The 18,538-nt window shown below is 39.2% G+C and overlaps 2 protein-coding genes and 1 pseudogene across 2 annotated transcripts; all 3 read right to left on the bottom strand.

The window, feature by feature from the left end:
* The window catches only part of LOC141365605 (uncharacterized), a 251,496-nt pseudogene that overhangs the window by 172,806 nt on the left and 60,152 nt on the right, over positions 1 to 18,538 (bottom strand).
* ap1m2 (adaptor related protein complex 1 subunit mu 2) lies at positions 208 to 5,666 on the bottom strand. Its single transcript, XM_073870618.1, has 12 exons — positions 5,481 to 5,666; positions 4,775 to 4,931; positions 3,079 to 3,146; positions 2,531 to 2,661; positions 2,288 to 2,435; positions 2,080 to 2,206; positions 1,814 to 1,956; positions 1,371 to 1,442; positions 1,129 to 1,287; positions 856 to 983; positions 630 to 703; positions 208 to 512 (listed from the first exon to the last, which is right to left on the bottom strand). The coding sequence occupies exons 1-12, from the start codon at positions 5,520 to 5,522 to the stop codon at positions 487 to 489; spliced, it is 1,275 nt and encodes a 424-aa protein (XP_073726719.1). The 5' UTR covers positions 5,523 to 5,666; the 3' UTR covers positions 208 to 486.
* Positions 7,646 to 17,751, bottom strand: ldlrb (low density lipoprotein receptor b). The gene is made up of 18 exons (XM_055213256.2): positions 17,576 to 17,751; positions 15,558 to 15,680; positions 15,265 to 15,387; positions 14,793 to 15,164; positions 14,353 to 14,475; positions 14,112 to 14,234; positions 13,789 to 13,908; positions 13,540 to 13,668; positions 13,156 to 13,327; positions 12,688 to 12,906; positions 12,422 to 12,540; positions 12,194 to 12,333; positions 11,973 to 12,114; positions 11,726 to 11,878; positions 11,527 to 11,646; positions 10,294 to 10,368; positions 10,045 to 10,208; positions 7,646 to 8,948 (listed from the first exon to the last, which is right to left on the bottom strand). Exons 1-18 carry the CDS (start codon positions 17,631 to 17,633, stop codon positions 8,913 to 8,915), a joined length of 2,511 nt encoding a protein of 836 aa, XP_055069231.2. The 5' UTR covers positions 17,634 to 17,751; the 3' UTR covers positions 7,646 to 8,912.

Raw genomic sequence — 18,538 nt, 5'->3', positions numbered from 1 at the left:
TGAGAAAGCGGAACACAGAAGGCGGGCGATTTGAGAAGTTTTATTTGTAAACTGTTGAAGTTCATTCAAGTTTCTGAGTGTCAGAGTAAAAAGAGCGGGTCAGGGTCACTCTCCACCTCCGCTAAACTACATAATAAAACCCGATTAAACATGCCATCAGTCAGAACAATCACGTCTGGGTATATATCATAATAAACAATACACAAATACTTTTAAATACATTTATTGCGATATTAAAGTACAACATTTTCCATCATTTTGGAGCAAAAATCTTAAAAACGAGTAAAAATTAATATTGACTGAAATGTTGGGTATGCTTATATTTAGCATCAGAATTAATAAAGTAATTACTTTTCCTTACAGAATAAACTCTATTAGTAATATGGATAGAAACATTGCATAGATTACCCCCCCCCAACAAAAAACTTTTTGATGTGCATTTCTCTTTTTCATAACTGTGTGAATGCCAAAACATTGCAGCTCACATTAGCTGTTTGTCCTCAGCTGGTAATCTAAAAAATAACACACACAGAAAAACAGCAAATGATTTATGTTGAATAAAATACAAACATTTGTAGAGCTGATATTTATACAGTGATGATAAACAAACCACAACCCGATCTGCTCACCTCCGCTCTGTGTGATATAGCGAACCCACGGCAGCGCTTGATAACCACTCTTCTCAATAATCTTCATGTATCGACCCGCAAGAGCAAATCGAATTATTTATAAATAGGCAATAAATATAATTAACACAATCGATGGAAAAACTTTAGCACATTAGGAAACAATATGACGACAAAGACCGTATGCAAACGCTAACACGCATGCAAATGCACATGCAAAAATTCCCAGACCTGTATGCCCGACACTGTGAAATATGGGATCTCGAACTTGACAGTGATGGGAGGCCTTCCCTCCATCTCATCATTTTCCACACTTGGCAGACCGAAGTGGGCGCGCATCAGAAACTCCTTGCCTCCCTACAAAGCGACAAAATGATTAAAGTTTACGTCCTGCTAACCCTACTGGACCTAACTGACGAACAATAAAACTCAGCTGTGTCAAAGTCATGGAAAAATGTCTTCAGTATGGCAGTACAGATATTTTATATTTAGTTTTTACTCCTGGGAAAGATTTGATGCTCCACACAACAAGGTTCTTCTCAGGAACATATTTGGCGTGACCTGTGCTGGTTTTGAACTTGGGAGAGTCTGCATCACTTGGCACAGGAACCCTAACCTCAACATTATTGGCTACAGACTGTTTTTTAAACTGCCCTTTAGCCTGAAAGAGAGAGAGATTGATAATAAAACTCTATATAAGTGATTATGTGTAAATGTGAGAAACATCAGTACGTGTTGACAGACCTTCACCATAATCTCCACCCGACTGTGAGAGAACTTCTCTATAACAGATTCAATCCAGATGAGCGGCTTTACCTGCAGACAAATCATTAATAAGCAGATCTAGTTAACCCCTTTAGACCTCTAGTGTTTAATCTGTGTGCCTTATTTTGATCAGCATTTTTATTGATTTCAACTGAAAAACATGTGATGTCCATTCCAGTGGATGCAGGGTCTGAAGGGATTAATCGTAAAGAATCGCTTTAGTTGCAATACAAACATCACACTTACAGTTCTGGACAAACATTATCCCACGATGACCTTAGCACTGCTAATGCAATGAGCTAAAGAAACACTTATTACTTCTCTGAAAATTACCTGTTCTCCATTTCTAAAATAAAAGTGTAAGCGTTTCTTTTCCTTAAAAGTAAAACGTGTGAAGGGATGAGGAATGGCTGTGTGCTTACATGTGTGTTGATACGGTACGACATTAGCTCGGATTCTCCGTCAGGTGGAATGAAGGATATGGTTCGATCGCTCTCGAAGCGAGACAGACGAACACACTGGTGAAACTTTACATCCTCAATGGCAACGGTCTTTCCTTTGTCTCCTGGACAAACACAGACCAATACGATACACAGCAGCACAATATTTCAAAAATAACACATTTTAGAAAAAAGCTTATATATGTAAAGAGTTAACGCTGAGTTAATAATTAAGAGTTGATTCTTACGGCCGGTGAGAGCGAACAGCACGCGATCATTCAGACCCAACCTGAGCTCAGGCATTCCTGACAGCATTGTCTTCAGTTTAATACTGCCAACAATATCACTGCTCATAACACTGCCATTAGCATTCACCTACAAATACACACAAACAAACAAACATCATTAGTGTGTGTGTGTGTGTGTGTGTGTGTGTGTGTGTGTGTGTGGACTCACCAGAACATTAATGGACTCAATGACATCTATAAAGACTTCATTCTTCTTGTATTTGATGCCCTCTGACCTCCAGGACACAGCATTAGTCACTGTGGTGGGCACTTTGGTTTTTGCCACCTCAAGCTTGTTGCCCTCCTGTGTGATGTACCTGAGAAAAACACAACAAGATGTCAATCATCATCATCACAAGAAGAATAGGAGACCTTCTTCATGAGCAGTGATGAAGAGGAAAAGATGTTTTACTCCTGAAGAATCTTGCTGTCTGTCGTCTGCGGGAATCCAAAGTCCATGAGTTCATCCAGCAGCTCGTACACCACCACAAAGTTATCCTGAATGCTCTCCTCCTCCAACTCCTTGAAGTACTCAGTGAAGACCTCAACACACGCAAACACATTCATCATCAAAACACACCACTCGCTTTCTTTCTGATTTCCTTAAAATAAATAAATCGCTTCATTGTTTCATTTGTACGGTAACAGTCCATAATATCTGACACAGCACAAAAGTGATGAAGTGTAGCTGGCGAACATCAACCACACCACAGACCATAAAGCAACGCATACACTGAGCACCTCGTCAGTCGGTTCACTTGAAAGTTTTTTTGTACTCATGCTGCATAATTCATATCAACTGCTTTAAAATGCCTGACAAGAAAAAACATCAAAACAGTTTCACTAGTGTGGTAAACAAATATTAAAAGACCAACGTCGCTATTTCTTTTACTTTATTATATAAACTGTATAATGCATTTAGCCCTTCATCATTACATTACAATTAATGTCCTCACTCACCTCCACCAGCTTGTACAGGAAGGCGTAAACCAAAGAAGCGTTTGAGTTCTTGTTTGTGGTAGCCACCACTTATATTATTCTCATGTTAAGTTTAACAAACACATTATAAGCTACACATCATTTAACACGGTGCTTCTCAAACTGAAGGGACCAACAGAGGCGCCAGTTTTAATGTGTTTTTAAAAGTTTTGAGATCAAGTCAAGAAGCTTTATTGTCATTTCAACCATACAGAGACTTAAATAGACAACGTTTCTCAGGGACCATGGTGCTAGATTCAGAAACTTTATTACATAAAACAACACAGAAGAGCTAATGACTAAAAAAGTCAATTTTCTTTAGGGGGGCACAAAGGTGATGGACCCTACATAAGAAAGGCCACACGCTGAGGCCACGTTTGAGAACCACTCATTTACAAGTACAATATCCACATAAAGATATATAGCCGTCGTAAAAATAAAGAGACCACTTCAAGATTATTTTCAATGTTTCTAAAATTACTATTTACAGGCATTTTTGTTTTATTTTGTCAACTACCGACAACATTTCTCAACATTGACAAGTAAACGCTGTCGTGAAATCATCCTTTTATCTATCTATTAATCTATCTATTCTTTCCAGAAAGGACATTTATCAAGAATCTTTTATTCAAGCTTTTATTTCTACGTGGTTGGGCTATTGTAATGCCTGGGTCTGAATGCATCTTTGATAGCTCGCCTTCATTGCGTTAAAAATGCTGCTGCTAGGCTTTTAACTGGCGCTAAGAAGAGAGATCAAAGCAGCGTTCATTTCTTTACGCTGGCTTACGGTGATATAAAGGATAAAATATAAAGTCCTGATTATTGTGTATAAAATAAAGATTTACATAAACAGGCTTCTAGATGTTCATTAAAGCTATGTTGAGCCCATATAAAACTTCTGTCTCTCTCAGAGTAAATCATCATCAGTTGTCTGTTCTGCGGCCACGGTTGAGATCGTGCATTATCTGTTACGAAACGAGCTACTGTTGTTTTTAAAATCAGCTCCCTCATTTGTTAGTTTTAAAGGACAATTAAAGACTTACCTTCTTTCTAATGCTTTTACTGTTATTGGCATGTTTCTCGAGTTATTGTGTATGGTATTTTCTGAATGTGTGTTACTTTTTTCTTATACTTTTTACATTGCTGTTGGGAGACTTTATGTTGCTCAAAAGATTTGCTTTTGTTAGGGGCCATTCACATATTGCATCTTTTGTGCGCTCAAGTTCGTAATTTCAAATGTAGACACGGTCATAATGGAAGCTATGCGGTCGTGACGTGCTCGCCGTGCGACGTTTTTTTCCAGGCCTTTCCTCACAGCATCGAGGTAAAAACACCTCAACTTTTGAAAAGGCCGCAAGCGCACCGCAGGTCATGTGACAAGAACCAACCAACCAGCTTCCTCACCTTTTCCGTTACTTTGAAACCTCAGCAGAAAAAAGGTAGAGCAGTTTATAACGACAGACGCCTTAGGAGCGCAACTGCCCGAGTGCTTTGGAAAGAAATAGAAAGAGGCGCGCCTAGTGTTTCCACACGTTTGTAGGGGCGACATGTGAACGGCCCCTTAGAATGCAACAGACATCGTAATACATCTAGAAATTATGATTAGGCAAACCTGGAGGGGTCTCTTCATTTTTCAGCATGTGTGTGTGTATAGATATGTGTGTGTGTAAAAAGATACGGTAAAGATTGTTGTGCTTGATCCACAGGAAGTGAACGTTGCCATGTGACATCACAGGACAGAGAAGCCCCTCCTCTTCCTGTTGCATTAACAGAGTGAAGAAGTGGTCGATCTCAGACATGTCCACATCACCTTTGTAGTTGCGGAAAATCAGCACCTTATAGATTTAGACAAAAAAATATGAAAGCGAGACATTTCATTGTTGTTTGTCGCAGTATCAGACAAATTTTCTAACCAAAATGCATTGCATTCGTAAGCCAGCTATCGATTCTTGCAGCACCGCATAAAGTCCAACAAGCCTATTGTTTCCAAAATATTAATACAATCTAATGATGATGTCAGCAGTACAATACAATATTAAAAATATTAGTTTTTGTTTTATTAAACCACGTACTGTAAAAATAGGCAGCATTTTTGTCAACATACATTTTTGGTTAAACAATTTCAACTTGATGTCAACTTATCACAAGCCAAAATTTAAAGTAGTAGGTTGAATAGACTTTAACTTTATTCTGCATTTCTTTTTTACAGTGCATCTTCTAAAAATTTGTGTTTTTTATGCAAATTGACTTTGATGTTTTAGTTTTGGAGTAGACATACATCCACACAGATGATTATAAACAGTTATTTGATCAAACTGGTAAGTAAACACAACATATAAACGTTTATTAAGGCGTTATAATCGCTCGTTATGACTCATATTTACCTTTCCTTTAAGATCCAGCACGAACACAGCAGATGCAGACATACCGTAATATTTATAAAATCAATTGGTTATAAAAAGAGTTAAAGTACTTAGTTAGCAATTAGTTAAGTAGCTGTTGTAACATTCCGGTGTTTAGCTTAACATGGACTCCGCAGGTCTTTTTTCCTTTTCCTGCACGCTACGTGATGACGTCACCGAGCGCCAGGTGAAACATTACCGCGATCACGTGACTGCAGAGGCGACTCACCGCGTCACTTATTAACACGCGTATCAAGTGTGAAATATTATTCCCCTTCATATTTGTTCTGGTCTGAGGTGTTCATTTGTTCTTTGTTGGCAATTTTGATATTAAAAAATACCTGTAAAACTTTCTGCATTTCATCGTCAACCTTTCTGGCAGTAGCATGAAGTTTATTTTACAAACACAGCTTCTAACCTCATGATTACTTTATCTGGAATAATAAGGACATTAATATTTAAAGAAAAGACTATTTTCTTTGCTTTCAAAATAATATTATTTTGGTGGACTGATTATTTTATTCAGATGGCCTTCTTTTACTTATGAGGAATTTATGGCAACATATGATATACTATATACCCATACCACCAAAGGATTTTGCAACTGTTAAATATGTTAATATTAACTGTATATAACATAAATATAAATCTCTAGAATAGGCTACCCAGATAGCACAGGTACGTCTGCAAGATGTCTGGTAAAGATCTGGAGATCTGGAATACATCTGGTGTGTAAAAACATCTTATAAAGGTCTTAGAAAGAGCTGCTTTACATACATTCTAAATCAAAAACAACTTGTAGGCATTTTCAATATGTCTTTATGACATCTTTTAGGAAACGTCTCAGAGATGTATTGCAGATGAGCAAACAATCTAAATAATACATCTTGCAGATGTACATCCAATAGACGTCTCTGAGATGTATGTTTGCTATCAGGGTGTGGTTGTGTTGGAGTCTCAACGAGTAGCTGAATCAGCGGTCATCAACTAAAAACACATCAGGGCCTAAAAACACTTCTGTTTGTCAGGTTGTGTAACGTGAATGTTATTCACATGTAAAAATTACAATTTAATGTATTGAAAAAGAAAATGTCATAAATGTTCATGAGGTTAAATCAGAGAAATACACACAAGTAATCTCTTGCAGGAGTTTTGAGGACTTTGAATTTGGTTGCTTGTTATATCGCTTATATATAATGATTACGTTCTCATTATAAAGATCCACAACACAACCTTGTAAAAAGTGCACACAGGTGGAATTGAATTAATTTGTGTTAGTGCTTATACACACACACACACACACACACACACACACACACACACACACACACACACACACACACACACACATTCTGTTTTCCATATTTCGTGGGGAAATTCCATAGACGTAATGCATTTTATACCGTACAAACTATATATAGTATTCCCCTAACCTATCCCAGTCCCTAACCCCAACCATCGCAGAAACACTTCTACTACTTCATATTTTCAAGAAACATCATTCTGTTTCATTTATAAGCTTGTTTGCTCATGAGGACCTCACAAATCTCCCCACGAGGTCAAAATGTACTGGTATTCCTATCTTTGTGGGAACAATTGGTCACCACAACGTGATAATTACCAGGTACACACACACACACAGACACACACACAAACAAACATGATCAGATGACACACAAGACATGCCCTCCTACTGTGTCACTGATAATGTTTGAGATGGAAGGACTTCAGATGACGCCAGCGCTGGACCATAAACTGATTGATACTTCATTTTATTGTGTGTGAATTTTATCATCAACTGTAGATAATAAAATGAGGATCTATGAAGAGAAGAGTTATTTGTTTAACATCTGGTTGGACCACATGCCACAGAAGAGTGCATGAGATTCTATGATGAACACGATGTCCTGAGACAGACAGAAGAGAGTTTATATTATTACTTCATCATCTAAGATTAAAGGATGAGGATTAATGTATCTTAATCATGAATGCACTGGGCGGTGGTTTATAGCGATTAATGGGACGGTTGCAGATTTGATCTTTACCTGTAAAGTGATGATTAAACTGAAGCTGCACTGGATTTCACTGATTCAGAGTAAAACTAAAGATCTCACATAAGAACGCAGCTGTAAGAAAACTGCAGTGGATCTGAGATTTCAAAACTTTTATTAGATAAATATCTTATCAGTTCAGCCTGAACATTCTGTTCATAAAACCATCAGTGCTGAAAAAACATTCAGAAAACAAAATGAACCTCAAATATCAATCAGCAGCAATAAAAGAAAGAAACTTCATTAAATGATTGACAACTTCATTCATGTAAATACAGGCACAAATCTCCTTATATTTATCCTTCAATAAGAAAAGATCTGTAGTGCAGAAGATTTCAGAACGACGAACACCACAAAAAAATATTTCAAATGAACAAATGTACAAAATAAATAAAATACACTTTCCTTGTTACAAGTCTTATGTTACATGCAAACATTTACAAAGACAAGATTCTTCCTTGACATCTGATAACAGCAAACCATCTGATAAGATTGTACCTGCCTCACAAAAAAAGATCAGAAACAGAAGTGAACGTTCCAAAATTATAACAACGGAGAGCTGACATCAGACGACTCAATGTCTCAAACAAACAAACAAAAACAAAACAACGTGTCACCTGAGTATATTCTGACGTTTCAAGGCATCGTGGAAAAATTCTGTGAAATACGACACACAGAAACATTCGAGAGTCACACAATAACAGATCAAGTTTGACTTCAATGATGGATCTCATCAATAACTGACTACACAGAAGGAACCGCAAGAACAGAAAAATCAGCCGCCTCAAAAGAAAGTCTTATGTTTTTTCTTAAAACGCTCATTATTTTTAAAGTCACCCCGCAATTTTATAAAAAAACATATATATTGTTAAGATTTTGTTCAGTTTGTCTGGGATTTACACAAAACCTGAACAAAATTAGTGCAAGAAGAGAGACAGCTGTCAGCCTTCCACATAAATAAAATCAATAAAGTTCACTTTAAATAAAAGACAATCGTTTTAATACCGCCCAAACAAACAAGAAAATAATTTATATATGAAAACAGCTGCATTTCTGTAGTGTGCAAAGCATCAATTTCCTTTAAACATCAGGAGTCATGTGACCGTATACCTGAGCTCACAGTAAAACAGTAACATTACAGGCATTTCATTTCTTTTAAAGGGTAGAGGAATTTCAATTGCTCAATGATCTTCCGCCGGGTGCTGTCAACGTCTTCGGCCATTAGATATTTGTGTTTCTTCAGTTCAATAAAACACAAAACTGAAGTCTGCGTCATCCTCGCTTCATTTCATTCAAAAAATCTCAGAGCAGCATTTCCATCGACCTTCAGCACAGATTCCTGGATCATCTCACCATCGTAACGTCAGGCTGTTTCTTCATCCAAACTGAACATTTGATCCTGACACACAGAAAGTTACACATTAAACATCTCTATACAGACTCACATCCATCATAACATAAAGCAGCTTTAAATATGAATCTCTAACAAACAGAGATTTATTTTTCTTTATTAACCCACGCGTGTCATCTAGATAACTTTAACTCTTTCACCGCCATTGACGAGATATCTCGTCAATTAAGCGAAAACGCTTCCTCGCCAATGCCAAGATTTTCCATCTTTCCGCAATACCGCTATTATCCACCAGGTGGCGCAACTTTTTAAACCCGGAAGTATTGCTCTCTGGCAAGCGGCTGCATGTCCATGTCTGTTTTAAAGATCGCTCTGAATGGGATCTCTATGAAAAGTCCGTCACAAACGCATCGCTTTCATTATGCATAGGCTTATGGTAATTGTCAAAATAGTTTTTCCAACTTGTCATCCTGGCATAATGTACAGTTAAAATTAAATAAAATTAAAAATAAACTGCTGTGGACGTTGTTTACTTCATTAATGTGTTTTACTGTGGATGCGAGTAGGATTCGGTATTCGGTTTCGGCCGAATCCACCGTTTAAGATTCGTTTAAGAACCTAAAAAATCTGGATTCGGTGCATCCCTAGTTCTTTCATTTGGTATATTGTATGTTTATATATTTAAAGAAGAACATTTTCTGGAAGGCATTAAACTTTGGTGAAAATCATGAAAAACGCTGGCGCTGGCAACTTTTTAAAAAAACGCTGGCGGTGAAAGAGTTAATGAGGAAGGGATCGATGAGCTTTCTGAAACTTCAACATAAGTCTGGTACAAGAAGATAAAAACTGATTCATTTGTGTTCAGCTGATAAAAGCAAATCAAAAACTGCTTGAAAAGAAATAATTCAATATTATTTGACCTCGAACATGTTTAAATAGATTTGTGCTGCCATTAACAACAATAGTTTCATATTTTATATTATAAAAATATAATGCAGACAGGACAAATTACAATTAAACGAAATTCATGAAAAATATTTAAAATGTGTATGTGTGTGTGTGTATGTGTGTACGCGAGTATAAGTGTGTGTGTGGGAGCACATGTACATCATATTGTAAGGAAATTTTAGTTGCCGTGTCGTACCGAGGGATGCGAGTAGCCGTCCAGACTGGGGCTTCTGAAAATGTGAACGGTGTCATCTGTTGTTTTCTGGTAAACTGGGTTGGTGAAGTGGATTGTGTTGGTGTTTTTCAGATGCCAGTGTCTCCATAACAAGACGCCACCAAACACAATCAAGCACAAGGCGACTATAGGACATACAGACGGTTCAATGGTTAGATGGTTTACTCAGTTAGGGTCTCGTGTGTCGCGTGACAGTGATGTCTGACTTACCTATAGGAAGTGTAACGTAGAGGACAGTCAGATGCTGGGACGGGCTGGAGACCGCCTCTTGTGCTTCATTATTCCCTTAAAAAAAAAAAAAAAAAAAAAAAAACATTCAGTGTGTGACCTACAATACAAAATTCACCTGCCATAAAATGTTTGTTTTTTTTTAGATTATTTTTATGAAAAATTGATGCCAATGAAATAGATGAGCAAGAAACAGCAGAGGACATTCACAGCATCATATTGATTTGATTCAATTCAATTTCATTTGTATGGTGCTTATTTCTATTGTGTGCTTCAGGAGGACGCTTGTTTTAAAGTGTAGTTGGCTCTCAACACCACATTTGTGAAGGTAAGAAAGATCATCAGCAGTTAAAGTGTTACTATAATAAAATAAATAGCAATTAATTGCCTGTTTTCTGTTCTCCTTATTTTTCCTGTGATTTCTTTAATCTATGTAAAGCTGCTTTGTAACAATGCAAAATTGTGAAAAGCATTATTTAAATATATTTGAATTGAACTATTAGACTACACTGGCAGCCAAACTTGGAAACTAAAAGGAAGTGTTTTGAGTTCATTGTTCCTGTTCGGTAACTTCTTATTTAATATGAGGTTACAGTTAATAAATAAAAAAACAGAGAAGCTTCTGACTGTCTGTATTATTAATAAAATATTTGGAGGACAAGAGGTGCTTTTGATAAAGTGCTTTGACAAACTGGTTACCCCTGCAAAGTATATTTCAGACCTGTGGGAAGCACTGATATAAACCCAAGCTTATGAAGTATAGATGATGATCATACAATATTACTGAACATGAACATTATGAAGTATAGATGATGATCATACAATATTACTGAACATGAACATTACAATCACATTCTTACAGTATATATATATATAAATAACAAACAATCCCGTGTATCAAATTTTCAATAAGTTTATTATCAGTACTGACTGTAAATAATAGTTGTCCGTAGGATTGGTGGGGGGGTTTAAAGTGTCAACATATAAATATATATAAACACATAAATATCGGTTTGGTTGATATTGCTTGCTATGATTTTTGAGAGGGTCACCAACCCCCATCATCCCAGAAGCTACGCCTCTGCACATGAAAAACACGTTTTCTCTCATGTCACTAACATCAGGAATAAATATCAGATATGATTTCACACAATCAGACTGAAATCATGCATACTGTTGAAGTGTTTTTCATCATACAGCAGGACAGAATCTCACCTCTCAATGAGTCCGTGTGTGTGGTGAATCCGCTCGAGTCCTGACGACGACTCTCTTTTGTGAGTCGAGATGAAGGTCTGGTTGTCGTGGGTAACTGGGTTGTAGTTTTGGCTGCAGGCGCTGTGGAGAAAGAAACCCTGGTGAGGATGATGATGAAGACCGTGTGATGTAATTCAAGAGCGGGAACATCTGAACACACCTGAGACACATGTCCTCATGTCGGCCGCCAGGGTCATGTGATCAGGACACGCACACGTGTATTTGGGTGAACGCGTGTTAATCATCGGTGCCGGCAGACACAAGAACTCACAGCCGCCGTTGTCAAGGCCCATCTCTCTGCACCAGTTCTGTCCTGTGACACACAAACACACCAATGACCATCAGTCACAACTGACTCATGCTGTGAATCAGTAAGTGTGTGTGCGTGTGTGTGTGTGTGTGCTTACCTGCCGGTTGTTTCAGGCTGTGATACAGTACAATATCTTCAGGTGAGTGTAGATGTTGTGCTACAGCTGTGATGTCTCGTCCCGTCAGGCGGTTTGCACTCCAGATTGCGTTATTAGACACATCAGTCCAGAAGATCTTCTCCTGATCAACATAGACAAACATTCAGAGCTATGATGTCACACACAAACACACAGACACACAATCAAACAGTCATACACACCTCAAACACGGCCAGTGACAGTGGATGTGGGAGCTTCTGTTCATCATAGATGATTGTGTGACGTTCTCCTCCATTCACACTAATGCTGGACAGTGTGTGCAGTTTTGAGTCGACCCAGTAGAGACGCTGACTTATCACATCTGGACACAAACACACACATCAGAACCCAACACAACATCCATGTGGGTTTCACATAAAATACTCAATCCGAGTCCACGTCTGTCTCACCCAAAGTGATGCCGTTGGGCCAGGCGATGTTTTCTGTGACCAGAGGCTTTCGATCGGCACCGTTCAGACCGCACCTCTCGATCCGAGGAGATTCGCCCCAATCCGTCCAGAACATAAAACTACAGCATAAACAAGCGTGTGAGCTTTATCTCTACATTTACTTTCTCTCTCTTTACCAAAACATCTTATTTAAAGCAGTAAACCTACAATAAAACACCCTCACTCGGCTCATCCCAACAGAATTATGTTTTATAACAGGGACTCACTTTCTCTGAGGGTCGACGACAATCGCGCGAGGAATCTGTAGATCGTCTCTAATAAGAGTCTTGCGTTTTAAACCGTTGGTGGTTGCCACAGAGATCGTTCCCAACTTGCTGTCAGTCCAGTAAATGTTCCCATGGATCCAATCCACAGCCAGTCCCTCTGGAGTGGAGATATGGCTGTCAATCACAGTACTGTTGTGGGCGGGGTCACTAGCTAGTGTGCTGTAACAAACACAAATGAATATGACAACAACTGTAAACACACAGATGTGCGGGCAGTAGCAGATCTTAGTATTGATTATTATAAATTGATTTATTTCAGAAGAAAGTAGAAGATGGGAGGTGGAGGAGCAACCAATGATCTGCTGATTATGCATCCCTAACATGTGACTAACAGGATGAGATAAACCAATCACAATCGAGTATTCTAGTGCTCATGGAAAAAATATTTTCTGATGTGTCATCTCTCACCTGTAAATCTTTTTCTGGCTGACATCAGACCAGAAGATTTTGCCATTAGGAATGTCCACGTCTAACGCCACCACGTTCTTCTGCTGTGGGATCAGTGACGTGTACTCCCTACTGCTCAGCATCATCTTCCTCACGTCGTGACGGGTGCTGAAGAGCAGATACGCTTCAGACACTGCCAAGAGAAACATTGATATCAACACACATTTTACCATCTGCTGGATTTGACACACGCACTTCTGTCTGAAGTTATTCATGACGTTTCATTAGCAGTGAGCGAGGTCTTTTACAACTAACTCCTCATGTTTGCATTTATAGTGCAGCAAACGCACCCTAATAATCCCATAATCCCTCTGTAGATGAATGAATGAGATATAATTGATGTACCTGTAACTGCTTTACAGTCTCCAGTCATGTGATCTACTTCATATCCAGGATTACATTCACACTTAAAGCTGCCAATCAGATTTATACAGATCTGACTGCAGGTGTCTGCGTCTGCACACTCGTCCACATCTAAAAGAGAAACAAAGTGATGACACGTAAATGACCAGAGATAGAAAAAAGAGAGAGAGAAAGAGAGAGAGAGATAGAGAGAGAGAGAGAGAGAGAGAGAGAGATGTTGTTGTGTTTTACCTTCACAGTGTGTCTGGTTGGTCAGGCGATATCCCTCAGGACACAAACACTCGTATCCTATCTTCAGATCACTACATGTGTGAGAACAGCCACCGTTGTCTTTAAGACACTCATTAGTGGCTACACACACAGACACACACACACACACAGACACACACAGACACACACAGACACACACAGAGTTATTAATGTTTCTGTCATGTGACCCGAGACTCTGAATGATGTGAATAAAACACACTATGTATTGGCTACATTCCTGTCACATCATTCTCTAGCGTGTACGAGCGCTTACACATAAACATCACGATGAAGATAATACTCACCACAGTCTCTGACAGGCTCATCCGACCAATCACGGCAGTCCCTCTGTTTGTCACATACTTTATCTATGCTAATGCACTCGCCACTCTGACATTTAAACCTGCTTGGCCCGTCGCAAGTATTCACTACAGAGAGAGATCCTGATTAAAAAGGTTTTACTCAACAGGACAATAAAGATCTTCTGTAAAGCAACAAACCATGAAAGAAATGACTTGATAATACATTCAGGTATTATTGCCTTACCACTGACACAGTCCATCTCATCGCTCCTATCCGCACAATCGCTATTCCCATCACATTGACGCATTCCAGGGATACAGGTCCCGTCTGTACAGACAAACTCATCTGGGCGACAGGTGGGCGTGGCTACAACAAACAACAAACTGAACATATGTAGAGTGACAGTAACATCATCTTAACCAGCTTTACAAATGACAACACATAACTCAACGCTTATGCTCATATCACATTAAACCGGATAAGTAATTCCGGCTAACATGGAAATTGGAAAAATCAATTTTCTTCTATGAAATATAAATAAGTGCGTGAAGATTGTGCTTTACAGTAAACAATCGCGTCTGTCTTTAAATGAGGCCGCGTAAATGATGACAGAATTTTTATTATTGGTTAAACTTTGCCTTTAAAGCTGTGCAATACAGATCGTAACAAAGTTTCCCACTCACTGCAGTTGTCCTCGTCCGATCGATCGAGGCAGTCGAACCCACCGTCGCACCTCCAGCTGCCGTGGACGCACTCGCCGCTGGCGCAATGAAACTCGTGAGTCTTGCAGGCCGAGGGCTGAACCGCACCGGATCCGCAGTTCTGCGGCCACTCGTCCGAACCGTCCGTGCAGTCGGGCTCCCCGTCGCAGGCCCAGAGATGCGGAACGCATATCGAATTATTGCACTGGAATGAGGCGGGGCTACAGGTGGGGGCGGGGCAGCCAGCTTCATCGCTGCCGTCGTCACAGTCAGAATCCTCGTCACACACGAACGACTGCGACACGCACTGGCCGCTTTTACAGCGAAACTCGCCCACCGTGCAGCTTTTTAGCACTGAAACGATGAAAAACATCACATTATACAACAGTATTAAATAACTGTGTTCATGCTTTTATCTGAGTAGTTGTGTTTTGAAAACAGTAGTCGTGTTTACCGCAGCCTTGCTCGTCCGCTCCATTCTCACAGTCAGGTTTGCCATCACAGCGCCACCCAGTGGGGATGCACTGATTGAGACGCCCGCCGCAGCTGAACTGACCCGTTACACACGTCTTCGCTTCTGTGAACAGCATTAGAGTGTTATTATTATTATTATTATCAGACCGCATGGATTCAGTTCTGCGTAAATGTTCTGCTCATCATTTAAAATAACTTCACTGCTGATACAATTCAATGAGAATCAATAAAATTCTCACCACAGCTTGACCTTAATAAAGGATTCACACTCACTGCAGGATGCCAGAAGTTCATCAGATCCGTCACCGCAATCGTCTGTGTCGTCACAAACCCACCGACTCGTGATGCATTTCCCATTACCACACCTGAACTGATCCTGACTGCACACTGATGCACCTGTGACACAACACACAAACTGTTACACCTGAACTACACACACACACACACACACACACACACACACACACACACACACACACACACACACACACACATTCTGGTTTCCATGTTTTGTGGGGACATTCCATAGATGTAATGCATTTTATACCGTACAAACTGTATATTCTATTTTCCTAACCTACCCCAGTCCCTAACCCCAACCATCACAGAAACCCTTCTACTACTTCACATTTTCAAGAAACATCAGTGAGTTACAATCATCAAGTTTATGTAGTTACTGATACAGTACAGCCATACATATTTTTTATCCTGTCTCAGGTTTGTCTTCTACACATAAATTCTTTGTAAGGTAAAAAATGAATGGAATTTAAGATTGTTCTCATAAAGGATGCCAGTCACATGACATTAGTTACTGCTTAACTACCATAACTGAGACAGAGAAAGAATGTGTGTGTGTGTGCGCTTGAAGTGATCTTTATTGTGTAGTCACAAACAACAGTGAATATCATGACGCATGTCTACTGTCTCTTTAAGACAATGGCAGAGGCGGAGTTTAATAATCACACCACCAGTTGCTCACTGGTCTCTATGGCAACATCTGCATCATACAGTAGAGATGGAAGGGAGAGCAACAGCATTCAATCATCAATATTAAAAAAAAACTCAACTAGAGCTGCACTGTGATTGTTTAAAGTTGCAGATTATTTTCATTGTTTGGACGAAATTTTACATCCTAACCAAAACACAGACCCCATTTCTCTCTCTCTCTCTCTCTCTCTCTCTCTCTCTCTCTCTCTCTCTCTCTTCTCTGTCTCTCCACACATGGCTCTAAATAAATGACTTAAATGTAGATGTCCGCTTGTCTTGTGCGTGACGTGAACAGGTGTGTTACATTCCGTGTAAAACTGGATCATCCACTTCCGGTGACTGCACAAACCAGGTCAAACCAGACCCAATGTGCCAAGACTAACCCTAACCTAGAGTGCGTCAAACCACTCAATAACTGCGTTTCCTTAGCAGATTTGTGAAATACACCTTTTCAGAAGTGGCTGAAAATTATGGGAGTTTTGGCGAAGTTGGCGTGTTTCCATTGCCCGTGTTTTTAATTCGCACTGTCAATTTAAAGGTTAACTGGAAACGCAGCAACGCGCATCAAAGCGCCAAACCAGTCAGCGACGGCGTCATTTTAACTTTATCGATTTTATTACTATTATTACTTCTAAATTGTTTTCCTAGTACATAAATTCCGTCAGTTTGGGGTAGATCAGCGCTTATTAATTTAATTCCTTAAGCGTCCGTGGAGCTCGTCTGTGTTGAGTTTCTGTTCCCGCCTGCAGGTGGCACTGTTGACAACACACAGTCATTGAACATCATCTTACATCAGCTAAAAATACCATAAAACTACTTATTGAGCTTTAAAGCTTCTTACAATGTCATTGTGTATGTATGACAACAATAACTTTAATCAATAAAATGAAGGTCATGAGAAATATAAATGCACGGTGTGTAAGAGTAATGCTGTTGAACATTTTACGACCTAACCTTTTCCAGATTGAATTAACGTTAATAAATTAAGCCTGGCAACATATAGAGAAGATGCAAAAGAGAAATATTAAGATGCAACAAATGAACAGACACAAAGTAAGGGTTGACCAACACGCAAGACGACAGAAGAAATGAGAGGCAGAAGTGAGGGAATAAAGAAAAACGTTTAAAAAAATCAACAAGACAATCACTATTAAGGACAAACAAACCAAAGTAAAATCCGACAACTAAAGCACTGTGAAAACTGTTTCTCAAGAAGCTAAGCATCCCCATCTCATTTCATCTCATATCATCTGAGCCTAGCAACGCCCTGCTACAGATCTGACAGTACTCATACTGACACTTACCGGTTCCGTGATGACAGTGAAGCAGAAGAACCGACAAGAAAAGACCCAGTTGAATCATCTGCGCTGCGGTTCTGACAACTCCTTAACTTTCTCTCTTTCAAGAGTTTCAAGGTTAGATGACTTTGCGCTCGTGCACAGTAAGGAATCAGTTCTGTTCAACCGGGAAAAAAATCTATCCATTTCAATGAAGCCCTCGGGGGCGTGGTTTAAACAGTGGTGTGATATTTGAAATGTTCTACGTCACACTCAGTGGGCGTGGCACACACTTTAGTTGTTTTAGGTTATCTGTGTTTGTGTTGAGTTTCCAGGCTGTGCGTTTCCTCGTGTAGATAAGAGAAGTGAATGAGACCCAGCCTCTTGTATGGTTTATTAGTGTACACAACCAGCACTTGTTTGATTAGTATTGTTTTATTAGTCCAGAGACTGGACAGTGATCCAGACTGAAACCCCCTCAGGTCAGAATGAGGCCCTCAGGGACCAAAACCCCCATTTATGTGAAACCAGTTCGCTGCGGTCTGGTGCTGTTCAAAGAAAGACATCAATATTTATCATACCTGCAAATATCAAACTAGAAACAATAATATTTCACAGAACTAAGGGGCCACGGATAAGATGAATCATTTTACTTAAGCAGAACGACTACATACTGTAAATATAAAGCCACCATAAACAGATGTCAGTCATATCTTTTGCTCTGAAATGCTGGATGGTGATTGGTCAAGAGCAGCACTATATATTTAACTGAGTAAATAGTCATGAGCAGAGTATTGTAGAGATTGTGGGTTTATTTTTACATTCAATTAAACATAAAAGACTAAAAAATATGAACTGTTTTTAATCTGAGGATGTTTAGGAGCTCACAGATACCAACAGATGGTCTATAGCTAGCAAGTGTCAAAAAGTGTTCATTACTGAAGATTATTTGCATTGTGTTTGTAGATGCATGAAAATGATGTTTGAGGT

Source organism: Misgurnus anguillicaudatus, chromosome 8 (genome assembly GCF_027580225.2).
Source record: "Misgurnus anguillicaudatus chromosome 8, ASM2758022v2, whole genome shotgun sequence".
Classification (NCBI taxonomy): domain Eukaryota; kingdom Metazoa; phylum Chordata; class Actinopteri; order Cypriniformes; family Cobitidae; genus Misgurnus; species Misgurnus anguillicaudatus.
Note: the sequence above shows the minus strand (reverse complement) of the source record. Positions and strands in the feature narration are given on the sequence as shown.

What these genes read in the sequence shown, in the direction of transcription:
- ldlrb (XM_055213256.2), bottom strand. Translation starts at nt 17,633, where the DNA reads ATGATTCAACTGGGTCTTTTCTTGTCGGTTCTTCTGCTTCACTGTCAT. An exon ending in AGCGGACGAGCAAGGCTGCG is followed by an intron (nt 15,165 to 15,264) that starts GTAAACACGACT and finishes TCATCGTTTCAG; the next exon opens with TGCTAAAAAGCTGCACGGTG. An exon ending in ACGGCTACTCGCATCCCTCG is followed by an intron (nt 8,949 to 10,044) that starts GTACGACACGGC and finishes TCTGTGTGTCAG; the next exon opens with GATCAAATGTTCAGTTTGGA.
- ap1m2 (XM_073870618.1), bottom strand. Translation starts at nt 5,522, where the DNA reads ATGTCTGCATCTGCTGTGTTCGTGCTGGATCTTAAAGGAAAG. An exon ending in CAAGCACAACAATCTTTACC is followed by an intron (nt 3,147 to 4,774) that starts GTATCTTTTTAC and finishes GAATAATATAAG; the next exon opens with TGGTGGCTACCACAAACAAG. An exon ending in CGTACCGTATCAACACACAT is followed by an intron (nt 1,443 to 1,813) that starts GTAAGCACACAG and finishes ATTTGTCTGCAG; the next exon opens with GTAAAGCCGCTCATCTGGAT.